The sequence below is a fragment of the Eleutherodactylus coqui genome, chromosome 2, assembly GCF_035609145.1.
Source record: "Eleutherodactylus coqui strain aEleCoq1 chromosome 2, aEleCoq1.hap1, whole genome shotgun sequence".
Lineage (NCBI taxonomy): Eukaryota > Metazoa > Chordata > Amphibia > Anura > Eleutherodactylidae > Eleutherodactylus > Eleutherodactylus coqui.
In genome coordinates this window covers 328,710,327-328,726,908 of record NC_089838.1, presented here as the reverse complement: position 1 = coordinate 328,726,908, position 16,582 = coordinate 328,710,327, and the positions used below count along the sequence as shown (strand labels likewise).

General features: G+C 49.0%; 1 protein-coding gene across 3 annotated transcripts in view; it reads right to left on the bottom strand.

Moving 5' to 3' along the window:
- Nucleotides 1–16,582, bottom strand: part of LOC136613032 (acetylcholine receptor subunit epsilon-like) — a 34,351-nt gene that overhangs the window by 12,126 nt on the left and 5,643 nt on the right. For all 3 annotated transcript variants that reach the window (XM_066593838.1, XM_066593836.1, XM_066593837.1), the window contains exons 2-5: nt 13,666–13,802; nt 13,235–13,279; nt 739–848; nt 87–242 (exon numbers count right to left, since the gene is read on the bottom strand). In XM_066593838.1, the coding sequence (XP_066449935.1) occupies nt 87–242; nt 739–848; nt 13,235–13,279; nt 13,666–13,743 (389 nt within the window). In that variant the 5' untranslated portion in view covers nt 13,744–13,802. The remainder of the gene's footprint in view (nt 1–86; nt 243–738; nt 849–13,234; nt 13,280–13,665; nt 13,803–16,582) is intronic.

The window sequence follows — 16,582 nt, the reverse complement described above, 5'->3', positions numbered from 1 at the left end:
CTGAAGACCCAAAAACAACCTTTATGGAAAAGATGCTCCTCATGTCATACACTTGAAGGCACCCAAAACAAGTTACGTGTCCTCACCTAAACACCAGTGTGCAGTTCTGCCAGTCGAAAGGGAAGTAGGTGACCTCGATGGAGCATGTACTCCTGAAGATGGCAGGTGGGAGCCAGTACATGTACCCGGTACTATAGATGAGAACGTTGGCGTAGTACGCAACATCAAACTGTCCATCAATGCTGGAAGTCAACACAAGATGGATTACTTACTATGGAGGGTATGAGAAATGGAAGCTAAAAATCCTCAATACCTGTTGTCTACCCTTGAGAGCCATGAGTGCCATCCATTGCTTAAAGAAGGGTAAGACCAGGTACCAAGCAATTCATGATCTCCTCCAATGCCATGTTCCACAAATAGTGTGTGATATGGATGCATGGAAAAGCCCACCTCCAAACTGAGTCCCATATGGCCACCATTGGAAATATTCGTTATGGCGGTGCTTTTTTTTTAGTGCCAGCTGGAAGATGGTTGAGAAGAACTAGCATGGGATCGGGAATGTTACCTGCCAGCAAACCCAACTGTCCATGTTAGGTTTGCTGATGGCTAACATTAATGACCCCATGCTAGTTCTTCTCCACCATCTTCTAGCTGGCACTAAAAGAGAGCACCGCCATAACGAATACTTCCACGTCAGTACAGAGTTGGGAAAGACAGACGGCTCCACATGTGACTTACTTGTTCTCCAGAACGATTTCTGGCAGCCACACCATGTCATGTGGGATCCGCAGCACCCCGACCCCACCATATTCTGACTCGTTCCACATCAGGCGATAGTCATCCCATTCCTGAGAGAGATATCATGGTGGTTAGAGAAATAACACAACTGCCATATTGTTACATCACAAATTAGGGCAAAGGGAATTTCACCCTAAAAGGCATCTCCGCTTCTTATCATCAGGTCCAAAACTCTGTGCTAACTAATTTCTTAACATGTCTGTATAAAGGTCTGTGCTCTGACCACCACCAGGGGGAGCACCAGAATGCCCAAACTGTGACCCAAAACCCACTTATTTATCACAAAGTGCCAACACATCAGGGGGCGGAGCTTATCACGATGTATGATTTTTTTTACCTCCGTCGTTATAAAAATGACAGGGCGCTTCAAAATAGACAGCATGCAGATTTTGACTGCTTTTTTGGATGTCAAAATGCTGCAGAATTGGCCATTTAAATTTCCGCTAGGGGCATTCTGCAGCATTTCTGCCATGTTTAAACATACCCCAGTGGTAATAGTGACCCCCACAGCAGCCCCAGCGGTAACAGTGACACGCCACGGTGGCCCAAGTGGTAACAGTGACCCTCACAGTGGCCCCAGCGGTGCTAGTGACCCCCCGCCACAGTGGCCGAAGCGGTAATAGGGACCCCCGACAGTGGCCAGAGCAGTAATAGTGACTCCCCCATAGTGGCCCCAGTAAAAATAGTGACATCGCACAGCAGCCTTAGCAGTAATAGTGACCCTCCTACAGCGGCCCCAATAGTAATGGTGACCCACACAGTGGCTCTAGTAGTTAAAGTAACCGCCTACAGTGGCCCCGGTAGTAATAGTGATATCCCACAGCGGCCCCAGTAGTAATAGTGACATCCCATAGTGGCCCCAGTAGTAATAGTGACATCCAACAGTGGCCCCGGTAGTAATAGTGATATCCCACAGCAGCCCCAGTAGTAATAGTGACATCCCATAGTGGCCCCAGTAGTAATAGTGACATCCAACAGTGGCTCCAGTAGTAATAGTGACATCCCACAGTGGCCCCAGTAGTAATAGTGACATCCTACAGTGGCTCCAGTAGTAATAGTGACATCCCACAGCAGCCCCAGCAGTAATAGTGACACCGCACAGTGGCCTCAGTGACCCCCCCCCCCCCCCCACAGTGGACACAGTGGTAAGTGACCCCCAACAGTGGCCGCAGCAGTAATAGTAACTTCCCCATAGTGGCCCCAGTAGTAATAGTGACCTCCCACAGCAGCCTTAGCAGTAATAGTGCCCCCCCCCCCTTAAGCAGCCCCAGTAGTAATGGCCAGCTACCACAGCGGCCCCATTAGTAATAGTAACCCCTACATTGTCCCCAGTAGTAATAGTTACATCCCACAGCAGCCCCAGTAGTAATAATGAAATCCCACAGTGGCCCCAGTAATAATAGTGACATCCCACAATGGCCTCAGTAGTAATAGTGACATCCCACAACAACCCCAGTAGTAATAGTGACATCCCACAATGGCCTCAGTAGTAATAGTGACATCCCACAACAACCCCAGTAGTAATAGTGACATCCCACAATGGCCTCAGTAGTAATAGTGACATCCCACAATAGCCCCAGTAGTAATAGTGACATCCCACAGCGGCCCCCATAGTAATAGTAACATCCCACAGCAGTCCCAATAGTAATAGTGACATCCCACAGCTGCCTTAGCAGTAATAGTTACCCCCCACAGCGGCCTCTGTAGTAATGGTGACATCCTGAACCGGCCACAGAAGTAATAGTAACAACACAGAATAGCCCCAAAAGTTATAGTGACATCCCACAGCGGTCACAGTAGCAAGAGTGACAGCCCACAACAGCCCCAGTAGTAATAGTGACATCCCACAGTGGCCCCATTAATAATAGTGACACACCACGGCGACCCCAGCTGTAACAGTGATCCTCATAGCGGCCCAAGCTATAACAGCGACCCTCACAATGGCCCAGCGGTAATAGTGACCCCCACAGTGACTCCAGTGGTAAAATTGACCCCCCACAGTGGCCGCAGCAGTAAAAGTGACAGCCCAAAGCAGCCCCCAGTAGTAATAATGACAGCCCACAGTGGTCCCAGGTAGTAATAGTGACATCCCACAGTGGCCACAGTAATAACAGTGACATCCCACACCGGCCACAGTAATAATAGTGACGTGCTAAAACGGACCCAGTAATAATAGAGACATCCCACAGCAGCCTTAGCAGTAATAGTGACCCACTTTATAGTGGCCTCAGTAGTAATGGTGACCCACCGCAGTGGCTCCAGTAGTAATAGTAACCCCCTACAGCATCCCCAGTAGTAAAAGTGACATCCCACAGCGGCTGTCATTATTACTGCTGTGGAATGTCAGTATTACTGTTGCAGCCACTGTAGGGGGTCACTATTACCGCTGTAGCCACTGTGGGGGGGGGGGGGGGGCACTAGTACCGCTGTAGCCACTGTGGGGGGGGGGACACTATTACCGCTGTAGCCACTGTGGGGGGGGGCACTAGTACCGCTGTAGCCACTGTGGGGGGGGGGGGCACTATTACCGCTGTAGCCACTGTGGGGGGTCACTATTACCGCTGTAGCCACTGCGGGGGGGGGGGGGGGGACACTAGTACCGCTGGGCCACTGTGAAGGTCACTGTTATGGGTTGGGCCACTATGAGGGTCACTGTTACCGCTGGGGCCGCTGTGGGCTGCCCCTATTACAGCTTTGGCCGCTGTGGGATGTCACTATAACTCCTGGGGTTGTTGTGGGATTTTACTATTACTACAGAGTCTATTGTGGGATGTCACTATTATTACTGGGGCCACTGTGGGATTTCATTATTACTACTAGGGCTGCTGTGGGATGTAACTAATACTACAGGGGACAATGTAGGGGTTACTATTACTAATGGGGCTGCTGTGGTAGCTGGCCATTACTACTGGGGCTGCTTAAGGGGGGGGTCACTATTACTGCTAAGGCTGCTGTGGGATGTCACTATTACTACTGGGGCCACTATGGGGAAGTTACTATTACTGCTGCGGCCACTGTTGGGGGTCACTTACCACTGAGTCCACTATGGGGGGTCACTGTGGCCACTGTGCGGGGTCACTATTACCGCTGGGGCTGCTTTGGGATGTCACTATTAGCAATAGGGCCGCTGTGGGATGTAACTATTACTACAGTAGTAATAGTGACAGCCCACAGCGGCAACAGTAGTAATAGTGACATCCCACAGCGGCTCCAGTAGTAATAGTGACATCCCACAGTGGCCCCAGTAGTAATAGTGACATCCCACAGCGGCCACAGTAAAAATAGTGATGGCCCACAGTGGCCCCAGTAGTAATGGTGACACACCACAGCTGCCCCAGTAGTAATGGTGACACACCACAGCTGCCCCAGTAGTAATAGTGACATCCCACAGCTGCCTTAGCAGTAATAGTTACCCCCCACAGCTGCCTTAGCAGTAATAGTTACCCCCCACAGCAGCCCAAGTAGTAATAGTGACATCCCGAACCGGCCACAGAAGTAATAGTAACATCACAGAATAGCTACAAAAGTTATAGTGACACCCCACAGCGGTCACAGTAGCAATAGTGACATTCCACAGTGGCCCCAATAGTAATAGTGACATCCCACAGTGGCCCCAGTAGTAATAGTGACCTTCCACAGTGAAAAAAAAAAAAAAAAAAAAAAAAATCACAGTGGTATTCCAAATCTATATGGTCATATAGGCACCCTTCACAGATATAGATTAAAATTAAAATGAATAACTTTTATTAATAACTAGTTAAAATTGGGGCCACATAAATCATATAACAAACAAAGACAGACGTGGACTAACAACATGGATCATATAACAAGACCCAGTGATCAAATGATATGAGGGTATCGATTCCCTTCTAACAGCCAGTCAGGTTAACCCCTATTGACAATATTAGGGGACTGGGTCACTGGTTTGTAGCGGTACGTCACGAAGCAAAAAGTTGGTCAGAATTTATCCGGTTTCCGGTTAGGGAGAACAGGGTACCTCCATTTATGATTAGAGGCTGGAAACCAGCTGACCTTATTTTTTGTCGCCGCTTTCAATATATCTGAATACAGTAGGGATTCATGTATTTGATCAGATGTATATGTTACACAGTATGAAGTCCGTAGTCACTCAGGGTTTGGGTATTACAGCGTTGGTACTGGAAGAATTGGTTTATATGGTAAACACCCACTCAGATACTATTATGTGTAATCCACCGTTGACAAATAGAGTGAATTGCTAAGCAGTCGCTCATGTGTGTTACGTCTATTAACGTTTCGAGATAAAGTAATTGCTCCAGACGTGGGCGACTGCTTAAAGTGTCTTAACGTATGACGACTTTTAACTGTGTTTCAACTTTTAAAGAATAGGATATTTTGCTTGCTCAATAGGGTAATTGCTTGCTCAACGCGTTTCTCCGCCTCTGTCTGGGGCGGTTCCTCAAGAGCAGGGCCAAGGGTTGCCCTAGAATTTACGTGATTATCCCTATTAGTCCTATCGTAGTAGATAAGACCCTTGTTGATAGTCCTTTCGATTAAGAGGGAATAAGACTATATCCCTGATAAAAATGGGGTTCTCCTATTGCTACTTCCCTCTTTCTCTTGGCTCAGAGACTTAGTTTAGGGAGTCGCTTTGCTATAAAGGTTCGCAAAGAGACCAGTGATAGCCTATAAGTATTAGTCTGAGACCATTTTTCAATGCATCGAGACCGGTTAACATATATGAGTCTCGAGGCGAGAAAGTGAGAGTTGGATGTACCAATTCCCTTCCCCCCGGAGGAACCTAGGAAACCGATTCTCTCCTATGGCGCAGTATGTATCATGCCCAGAGATACTACAGGGCTAGTGGGATAGATCTGTTGGTTCACACCCACAGATACTGGACCAATGTCCTATTACAGCCTGCCGCCTGTAAAGGACTGTCTGTTACTTGGTCCCTAAAACAGGGATGGATAAATAAACCAATGCGCCTAATTGGGTTGGCAGCAATGCCCCACGTGCCGGACAGAGCTGCACAGCCCTAGTAGTAAGGGGGGGGGGGTATATAGCGGATGGAAAAGAGGAGAAAAAGTATAGCGCCTGCGGCTCTGATGGTGAGCGGCTGGCAATGAAGTCCCAGAGCTCACAGCAAGGATTAAATAGAGGTGTGGCTCCTCCCATTTCCGGGGGCCTGTCCACAATTAACCAATGGGTTCCCTTTTGGGGCGGGTTCCACTTATCTAGTTGAATAGCAAATTAATCCATTCATCTTTGTACTTACCAGATCACTATTCTGGTATAGACTAAAGTCCAGACAATAGCGCTGTTCCAGATATGTGCAAAGCACCTAGCCGATCGTCACATGGGGAGCCGTGATCGGCCGTACCTACTCTCATATGTTACTTCCGCGTTCCACGCTGGAACGCATCCGTCGCTGCCGGGTGAAGTCACCGCGCTACTTGCGTAGGTAGCGCATTCAGTAGTGTGATACCACAGTGGCCCCAATAGTAATAGTGACATCCCACAGTGGCCACAGTAGTAATAGCGACACCCCACAGTGGCCACAGTAGTAATAGTGACATCCCACAGTGGCCACAGTAGTAATAGCGACATCCCACAGCGGCCACAGTAGTAATAGTGACATCCCACAGCGGCCACAGTAGTAATAGTGACATCCCACAGTGGCCACAGTAATAATAGCGACATCCCACAGTGGCCACAGTAGTAATAGCGACATCCCACAGTGGCCACAGTAGTAATAGTGACATCCCACAGTGGCCACAGTAGTAATAATGACATCCCACAGTGGCCACATTAATAATAGTGACATCCCACAGCGGCCCCAGTAGTAACAGTGACATCCTAAAACGGACCCAGTAATAATAGAGACATCCCACAGCAGCCTTAGCAGTAATAGTGACCCACTTTAGGGTGACTACCCACTAGCGTTTTTTTTCACTGCGAAATTCGTAGCGTTTATTTTTTCTGCAGGGGTCTATGGGACTTGTAATGTTAAAATCGCGATCGTGCAAAATCGCGATTTACCGCAAAAATTCCGATTTTGCGTGATCGCGATTTTAGATTTACAAGTCCCATAGCACATAGACCTCTGCAGAAAAAAAAAAACATTGCGAATTTCGCAATAAAAAAAACCCTAGTGGGTAGTCACCCTTATAGTGGCCCCAGTAGTAATGGTGTCCAACTGCAGTGGCTCCAGTAGTAATAGTAACCCAGTACAGCGGCCCCAATAGTAATAGTGACATCCCACAGCGGCCCCAGTAATAATAGTGACATCCCACAGCGGCCCCAGTAGTAATAGTGACATCCCACAGCGGCCCCAGTAGTAATAGTGAAGTCTCACAGCAGCCCCAGTAGTAATAGTGACATCCCACAGCGGCCCCAGTAGTAATAGTGACATCTCACTGCAGCTACAGTAGTAATAGTGAAGTCTCACAGCAGCCCCAGTAGTAATAGTGACATCCCACAGCGGCCCCAGTAGTAATAGTGACAGCCAAAAGCGCGAACAGTAGTAATAATGACATCCCACAACAGCCCTCAGTAGTAACAGTGACATCCAACAGTGGCCCCAGTAGTAATAGTGACATCCCACAACAGCCCTCAGTAGTAACAGTGACATCCAACAGTGGCCCCAGTAGTAATAGTGACATCCCACAGTGGCTCCAGTTGTAATAGTGACATCCCACAGCGGCCCCAGTAGTAATAGTGACATCTCACAACAGCCCTCAGTAATAACAGTGACATCCAACAGTGGCTCCAGTAGTAATAGTGACATCCCACAACAGCCCTCAGTAGTAACAGTGACATCCAACAGTGGCCCCAGTAGTAATAGTGACATCCCACAGCGGCTCCAGTTGTAATAGTGACATCCCACAGTGGCCCCAGTAGTAACAGTGACATCCCACAACAGCCCTCAGTAATAACAGTGACATCCAACAGTGGCTCCAGTAGTAATAGTGACATCCCACAACAGCCCTCAGTAGTAACAGTGACATCCAACAGTGGCTCCAGTAGTAATAGTGACATCCCACAACAGCCCTCAGTAGTAACAGTGACATCCAACAGTGGCCCCAGTAGTAATAGTGACATCCCACAGCGGCTCCAGTTGTAATAGTGACATCCCACAGTGGCCCCAGTAGTAATAGTGACATCCCACAGTGGCCCCAGTAGTAATAGTGACATCCCACAGCGGCTCCAGTTGTAATAGTGACATCTCACACTGGTCCCAGTGCTAATATTGACCCCCAAGAGTGGCAGCAGCAGTAATAGTGACTCCCACACAGCAGCCCCAGTAGTAATAGTGACATCCCACAGCTGCCTTAGCAGTAATAGTTACCCCCCACAGCGGCCCCAGTAGTAATAGTGACATCCTGAACCGGCCACAGAAGTAATAGTAACATCACAGAATAGCTACAAAAGTTATAGTGAAATCCCACAGCGGTCACAGTAGTAATAGTGACATCCCACAGCGGCTCCAGTAGTAATAGTGACATCCCACAACGGCCCCAGTAATAATAGTGACACACCACGGCGGCCCCAGTGGTAACAGTGATCCTCATAGCGGCCCAAGCTATAACAGCGACCCTCACAATGGCCCAGCAGTAATAGTGACATCCTGAACCGGCCACAGAAGTAATAGTAACATCACAGAATAGCTACAAAAGTTATAGTGAAATCCCACAGCGGTCACAGTAGCAATAGTGACACACCACGGTGGCCCCAGTGGTAACAGTGATCCTCATAGCGGCCCAAGCTATAACAGCGACCCTCACAATGGCCCAGCAGTAATAGTGACTACCACAGTGACTCCAGCGGTAATATTTACCCCCCCCCCCCCCCCCCACAGTGGCCGCAGCAGTAAAAGTGACAGCCCACAGTGGCCTAAGTAGTAATAGTGATATCCCAGAGCGGCCACAGTAGTAATAGTGACATCCCTCAGTGGCCCCCAGTAGTAAAAGTGACATCCCACAGCGGCCCCAGTAGTAATAGTGACATCCCTCAGTGGCCCCCAGTAGTAAAAGTGACATCCCACAGCGGCCACAGTAGTAATAGTGATATCCCAGAGCGGCCACAGTAGTAATAGTGACATCCCTCATTGGCCCCCAGTAGTAATAGTGACATCCCACAGCGGCTCCAGTAATAAGTGACATCCCATAGCGGCTCCAGTAGTAATAGTGACATCCCACAATAGACTCTGTAGTAATTGTGACATCCCACAACGGAGCCAATAGTTATAGTGACCCCAGTATTTAAAGTGACTTCCAAGACCCCAGTAGTTAAAGTGAGCCCCCAGAATAGCCCCAGTGGTAATAGTGCCATCCCACAGTTGCCCCCAGTGGTAAAAGTGACCTCACACAGTGGCCCTAGTAGTAACAATGACATCCCACAGCTGCTCCAGTAGTAATAGTGACATCCCATAATAGCCTCAGTAGTAATAGTGACATCCAACAACAACCCCAGTAGTAATAGTGACATCCCTCAACAACTCCAGTAGTAACAGTGTCATCCCTCAACAACCCAAGTAGTAATAGTGACATCCCACGGCGGCCCCAGCAGTAACAATGACCCTCACAGTGGCCCAGCGGTACTAGTGACCCCCCACAGTGGCTACAGTGGTAATAGTGACCCCCCCCCCCCCCCCCCAGTGACTGCAACGGTAATAGTGACATTCCACAGCGGCAACAGTAGTAATAATGACAGCCCACTGCGGCCACAGTAGTAATAATGACATCCTACAGTGGCCCCCAGTAGTAATAGTGACATCCCACAGTGGCCTCAGTAATAATAGTGTCATCGCACAGCGGCCCCAGTAGTAATACTGACATCCCACAATAGCCTCAGTAGTAATAGTGACATCCATCAACAACCCCAATAGTAATAGTGACATCCCACAGCGGCCCCAGTAGTAATAGGGACATCCCACAATGGCCTCAGTAGTAATAGTGTCATCCCACAACAACCCGAATAGTAATAGTGAAATCCCACAGTGGCCCCAGTAATAATAGTGACATCCCACAGCGGCCACAGTTGTAATAGTTACATCTCACCACGGCCCCAGTGGTAATATTGACTCCCAAGAGTGGCCGCAGCAGTAATAGTGACTCCCACACTGCGGCCCCAATAGTAATAGTGACATCCCACAGCGGCCTTAGCAGTAATAGTGACCCCCCACAGCAGCTTCAGTAGTAATGGTGACCCACACAGAGGCTCCAGTAGTAATAGTAACCCCCTACATCGGCCCCAGTAGTAATAGTGACAACCCAAACTGACCTCAGATGTAATAGTGACATGAAAGAATGGCCCCAATAGTTATAGTAACATCCCACAGTGGCCACAGTAGTAATAGTAACAGCCCCCAGTGGCCCTCAGTAGTAATAGTAACAGCCCACAGTGGCCCCCAGTAGTAATAGTGACATCCCACAGTGGACCCAGGAATAATAGTGACACCCCACGGCGGCCCCAGCAGTAACAGTGACCCTCACAGTGGCCCCAGCGGTACTATTGACACCCCACAGTGGCCCCAGCGGTAATAATGACCCCCCCACAGTGTCCGCAGCAGTAATAGTAACATTGCACAGCGGCCCCCAGTAGAAATAGTGACATCCCACAGTGGCCCCAGTAGTAATAGTGACAACCCAAACTGACCTCAGAAGTAATAGTGACATGAAAGAATGGCCCCAATAGTTATAGTAACATCCCACAGTGGCCACAGTAGTAATAGTAACAGCCCCCAGTGGCCCCCAGTGGTAATAGTAACAGCCCACAGTGGCCCCCAGTAGTAATAGTGACATCCCACAGTGACCCAAGTAGTAATACTGAGCCCCCAGAGTGGCCCTAGTGGTAATAGTGACATCCCACAGTGGCCCCAGTAGTAATAGTAATATCCCACAGCGACCAAAGTAGTAATACTGAGCCCCTAGAGTGGCCCCAGTGGTTCCTGAGTCTCATTTGCTGGCTCTACCTCTCCTTCTGTTCCCCTTGCTGTTAGGGTCCCCCAGGTCTCGGTCCTCGGCCCCCTCCTTTTCTCTATCTACACAGCCCCTATTGGACAAACCATCAGGAGATTTGGCCTCCAATACCACCTGTACGCTGATGACACCCAGCTATACACCTCTGCCCGTGACATCTCTGCACCTTTACTCCAAAACATCACTGACTGTCTGTCCGCTGTCTCTAACACTATGTCCTCTCTCTACCTAAAACTAAACCTCTCTAAGGCCGAATGCAGACGGGCGGGTCGGATCCGGCGGCAAGAATTCTCGCCGCGGGACCCGACCCCAGCAGGCAGGAGCGCGTATTCACCCGTGCCCGGCGGCCTCGGCTCTTTCATGTGCCGGCTGCCGGGCAGCCGGCGCATGCGCAGACCGGAGCTGCCGGCCGGGTGAGTGACGTTTCTGTGCGAGGCTCTGCGAGCCGCGCACAGAAATAGGACATGCCGCGGTTTGTTTGCCGCACGACATTTTGCGCGGCCAAACCGCGGCCGTCTGCATAGGAGTGTGTATTATAATGCACTCCTATGCAGGCTTTTAGTGGCGGAAATCCCGCGGGATTTCCGCCCGTCTGCAGGCGGCCTAAAACTGACCTGCTGGTATTTCCACCCTCCACTAACCGATCTCATCCTGACATCTCCATCTCAGTGTGTGGCGCCACCATAACTCCTAGACAACACGCCCGCTGCCTTGGGGTCATATTTGATTCTGATCTCTCTTTTACCCCCTACATCCAATCTCTGGCCCGAACATGTCAGCTGCACCTCAAGAACATCGCAAGAATCCGCTCTTTTCTCACAATAGACACGCTGAAAACGCTTACTGTTGCCCTCATCCACTCCCGGCTCGATTATTGCAACTCGTTGCTGATCGGCCTCCCCTGCACCAGACTCTACCCTCTCCAATCCATCCTGAATGCGGCAGCCAGGCTCATCTTCCTGTCCAGCCGCTACTCGGACGCCTCTGACCTGTGCCGGTCACTGCACTGGCTGCCCGTTAAATACAGAATTCAATTTAAACTCGCTACCCTCATCCACAAAGCTTTCCACAGCGCAGCGCCCCCCTATATCGCCTCCCTCATCTCAATCCATTACCCAGCCCGGGCTCTCCGCTCTGCTAATGAAACCAGACTGAGCGCCCCTTTAATTCGAACTTCTCATTCCCGCCTCCAAGACTTCTCTAGAGCAGCACCGCTCCTCTGGAACACACTACCAAAGGCTACCCGAGCAATCCAGGACTCGCAGAACTTCAGGCGCGCTCTAAAAACGCACCTCTTCAGGGAGGCATACCGCATTCCCTAAACAAACCCCTCTGTACTCCACCTGATAACATGCTCCCTGACCTACTGACTGCAATCCCTGCTAGCCATGATAAACGGCTCCTGCAGTCATACCGATTCTGCCGTCACACCGCCAAATGTCTGACCATTGTCTATGTGTATAGCATCCCTCACTCTCCACCCCTCCATACCGTGCACATCTCCAGCCCTTTACCTTCTGTATCCCCCCCATTACTTGTAGTATGTAAGCTCGTTGGAGCAGGACCCTCACCCCTATTGTTTCCATCAACTGATTACTATGAAACCGTGGTTCTGTAATGTTTGTACTTTTGTCTTTCTGTATTCCCCTTGTCTATGTAAGCGCTGCGGAATATGTTGGCGCTATACAAATAAAGGTTATTATTATAATAGTGACATCTCACAGTGGCTCCAGTAGTACCTCTACGCTTCCCCTCCATATGTATTTTCGCGAAGGAGAGGGGGGCGTACAACTCTTGCATTCCCATCTCCTGCGCCTTTATCCCTGGAGGAAAGAGACGTTCCAGCAGTAGAGACATAGCCACGGCCTAGCCCAGGCAGGAGCATCAGCCCACCTCCTTCTCCAACGACACACACCACACTACTACACCGCTCTCTTACTAAATCCTCCCTATTCTCCTCAAACCTCTGGTCACAACCCACCGACGAGACAGAGAGACAAACAGACTTGCAAATGATGGAGGGACCCTACTTTGGGCCACTACAGCTGCTCTATGGAAACATATGGGTCGGCCCTCGCGCACCTTCATAGCCAACGTTCAGCAGTCACATCAATGGCATGTGGTTATCAGTGGCTCTGCAGTTTCCATGCTGGTTATCCCCATTGGTGCCATTTATCCGCTTCTGATACACTTTCACCAGAGCAGCGATGTCTGAGAAATACGTCCACCCTCGGCCCGAAAACCAATAATCATCCCTTATTGGAACTCTGATAACTCCCCCCTTTTACCCAACGAATGATATGTGAGCAGACAGCTTATCGCACCCCTTATATAGCCACCAAGCCAGCCCACCACACGTCACTTCCTTCATGAACTGCCAACGTCAAAAGTAGGAGGTGGTCATAATAATGTGACTGGACTGTATACATATATATGCACACAGTTCCTGTATATTGGGTCATCTCCAGCCTTACCAGTTGCAGCCACACGTTGGTCGTCATCGTCTCTTCTTTCTCTTTCTAACAAAAGAAAAAAACAAGAATAACGACGATAAAGCAAAAGTTACTGCATCGTGTACTGAAATACTCTGTGCTGCTGGGGCACACTGTCCTCCCACGATGTAACACCGAGGATGGGACCTCCTCCTTCTGGTTTGGCCTATATTCGAAGTCATGCAACAAGGGCTGTAAGAAGCTTGGAAATTGACTTGTGGGGAAGCTGCTTTCCAATAGGTGGCGCTGCTAAAGCATTATACCATCTCTCATTTGCATATCAAATTTCCCAGAGGAGCATTGCATGGCCTATAACTTGGCGCTCTCCACAAGTAGAAACAGTACCCCTCCCCTCCTTAAGATCAGCACACTCCTCCCCTGTGCCACTGGGTGACTGGTAGACTATTACTTACCAGGGAGATGAGGTTGGTCAGGGTGAGTTTGAGTCGGACTACGATGATGTCTTTGATGTTCTTGACGGGTCGCGACATTTTATCATAATTGGAGAATAAATCGTTAAGCAGTCGTTTTTCCTCGTTCGCCAACGCACCTAAAACACAAGACATGACGCCACTTGGAGCTGAAGTAGAGAGAAGCGGGGGAGAGTCCTCGACAGAGGCTTTTGGGAAGAGTTATTTGTGCAGGAGGAGTCTAGGACTGTCAGGGTACTGGTCCGTAATATAAGGTAATGACCCCCACACACAGCCACCGGCAGCCCCCGCAGCAAGGCCGTGGGGTTGTGATAGCTTTCTAAACCTGGAGGTGATAAGTGGTTTAAACGGGAAGGTGTGGTCTGCGACAAATATGCCACATGATGGCGCTGTGGAATAAGATATATACAGGGGGTTAGCAAAAGTACCCCTTTCCGTAGCAGGATGTAAAGGTACGCCCCAGCTTGGAAGGGGTTATCGCAAATGGATGGAGTGGGATCGGAAACTGAGCTTGTGCCCTCCGCAGCGGGAGTCGGCTTCAACTGACAGCTGGCCTCCCGCTGCAAAAGCATGGATCAATGTTGATCGCGGCATGTAAAGTGTTCACAGAGGGAAGGCGTCCCCCCGGGGCATCATCGGCCCTCCACCATGTAATTGCAGAGGGCTGATGGCCTGCCATGGCCTGTGATTGTGATGCAGTGTATTATCAGAGAGATCATAGCCTTACAGGTTTTATGCTCCTACAGTGGAAATGCTTTTTTTTACTCATTTTGTCCCCCAAAAAACTAAATAAAATCAAAAAAAGTCATATGTAATGGTGTACCCCAAAATGGTGAGAAGCTGCAGTTGTTTTAGTCACACCTGCAGTCTGTCAGTGATTGGTCCGTCCGGCAGTGTCGGGGAGCGGAGGCGGTAGTAAGTACTGTAATCTGTCTCCTATCTATGTCTGTCTATCTGTCTATCTCAGTGGTTCCCAAACTTTTTCAGCCATGGAGCCCATTTTGAAGCAAAAGTTCCTCGTTGAGCCCCAAAGTAGGACATAGGGTGTGGTCAAGAGAGGGGTTAGGGGCGGGGCTTATCACAACATGATTTTTACCTCCGTCGTTATAAAAAGGACTGGGCTGTTTAAAAAAACTAACAAAGAAACCAAGAAGGAACGCCGGAGCGCTGGATGGGCTACGGATCTACATTATATTTAAAATAAACATGCTGCAGAATTAAATCCCGCACCCCATGCCAATATCCACACGCGTTTTGTGCAGATGTTTTCCACAGCATGTGGATGATATTTTCAAAAACTCATACACTTTGCTGCTTCAGCAATTCTGTAGCAAATCCTCCCCATATAATAATAGTGACCCTCTATATTGGTGGCACCAGTAGTAGTAGCGTCCCCTATATTGGCCCTGTATAGTAATAGTGACCCCTATTGTGGCCACAGTAACAATAGAGGCCCCTACTGCAGCCCCAGTAGTAATAGCGTCAACTATATTGGCCCCAGTAGTAATGGTGACCCCCACAGTGGCCTCAGTAGTAATGGTGACCACTGCAGTAGCTCCAGTAATAATAGCAACCCCTATTGTGGCCCCAGTAGCAATAGAGACCCCTATTGCAGCCCCAGTAGTAATAGCGTCAACTATATTGGCCCCAGTAGTAATAGTGATCCCCACAGTGGCCTCAGTAGTAATGGTGACCCCAACAGTAGCTCCAGTAGTAATATTAACCCCAGTAATAATATGAACGCATAGTAGCCCCAGTAATAATATCAACTCCCTCAGTAATATTAACCCCATAGTAGCTCCAGTAAAAATATTAACCCCAGAGCAGCCCCAGTAATTATATTAACCCCCTCGGTAATATTTACCCCATAATAGCCCCAGTAATAATATTAACCTCACAGTAGCCCCAGTAATATAAACCCCCTCAGTAATTTTAACCCCACAGTAGGTATCCCGAGTAATATTAACCACACAATAGATAGCTCCAGTAATATTAAACGCACAGTAGCCCCAGTAGTAATAGCTCCTCAACTCATATACTTACCTCCTCCATGCAGTCAGCACTGCTCCTATTCTTCTCGGCATCGAGCTCGGGTGCACACTGATGTCAGTGTTTGATCCTGTAACGTTTCCTCCCTTGTCCTCTCCTGCGGAACTAAGGAGGAGGATCCGGGGTGCACACTGACGTCACAGTGTGCATCGGGATCAGCGTTGCTGAGTGATTACCGGCCAGGGAGCTGCGACGCGACGAAACGCGTAGAACCACAAACTGAACCGAGATCTGAGTATGAATTACATTTTGTAACCAAATCTGAACCCTTTAGCGAACCGACTTGCTGGTCCAACTCACTGAACCCATCATCCATGTTGAGTTTGAACCAGAAATTTGATTTGCCACTCAAACCTTTTCCTTATCTCCATTTGGAGTTGGCTTCTCAGACTAAGGGTTAAACCGCTTTAGGTCATGTTATATCCTGACCGCACACCTTTGTCGGTATGCCCAGTCCTGAATATTCCTAAACAAAGGGGGTTATCTACCAGACCTCCAATGCCCCTATTTAAGCATTGCAGCACCTCACAGCTATGATGAGTCGTGCAGTCTCTATATACGATTGCTGAGTAATATCCTCCCACATTGCCGATTACTACCCGGCAGGGTGCTTACTCACGATTTTGCACTTTGAGAGAGGTGGAGACATATATATTGATCACCTCTTTTACGCTGCCAGAAGCAAGTTCACACTGGCACCGTAGTCATTATTACATAGGTGAAGGGGAGAGTTCTGTAGGCTATTGTAAGCACCTTTATTGTAGGTGCTCAGGATAGTACATAGCCTACCACTAGTGTATATGCACGGGGGGGATGCAATTTTCTTGCATCAGCCTCACCTGATACATGT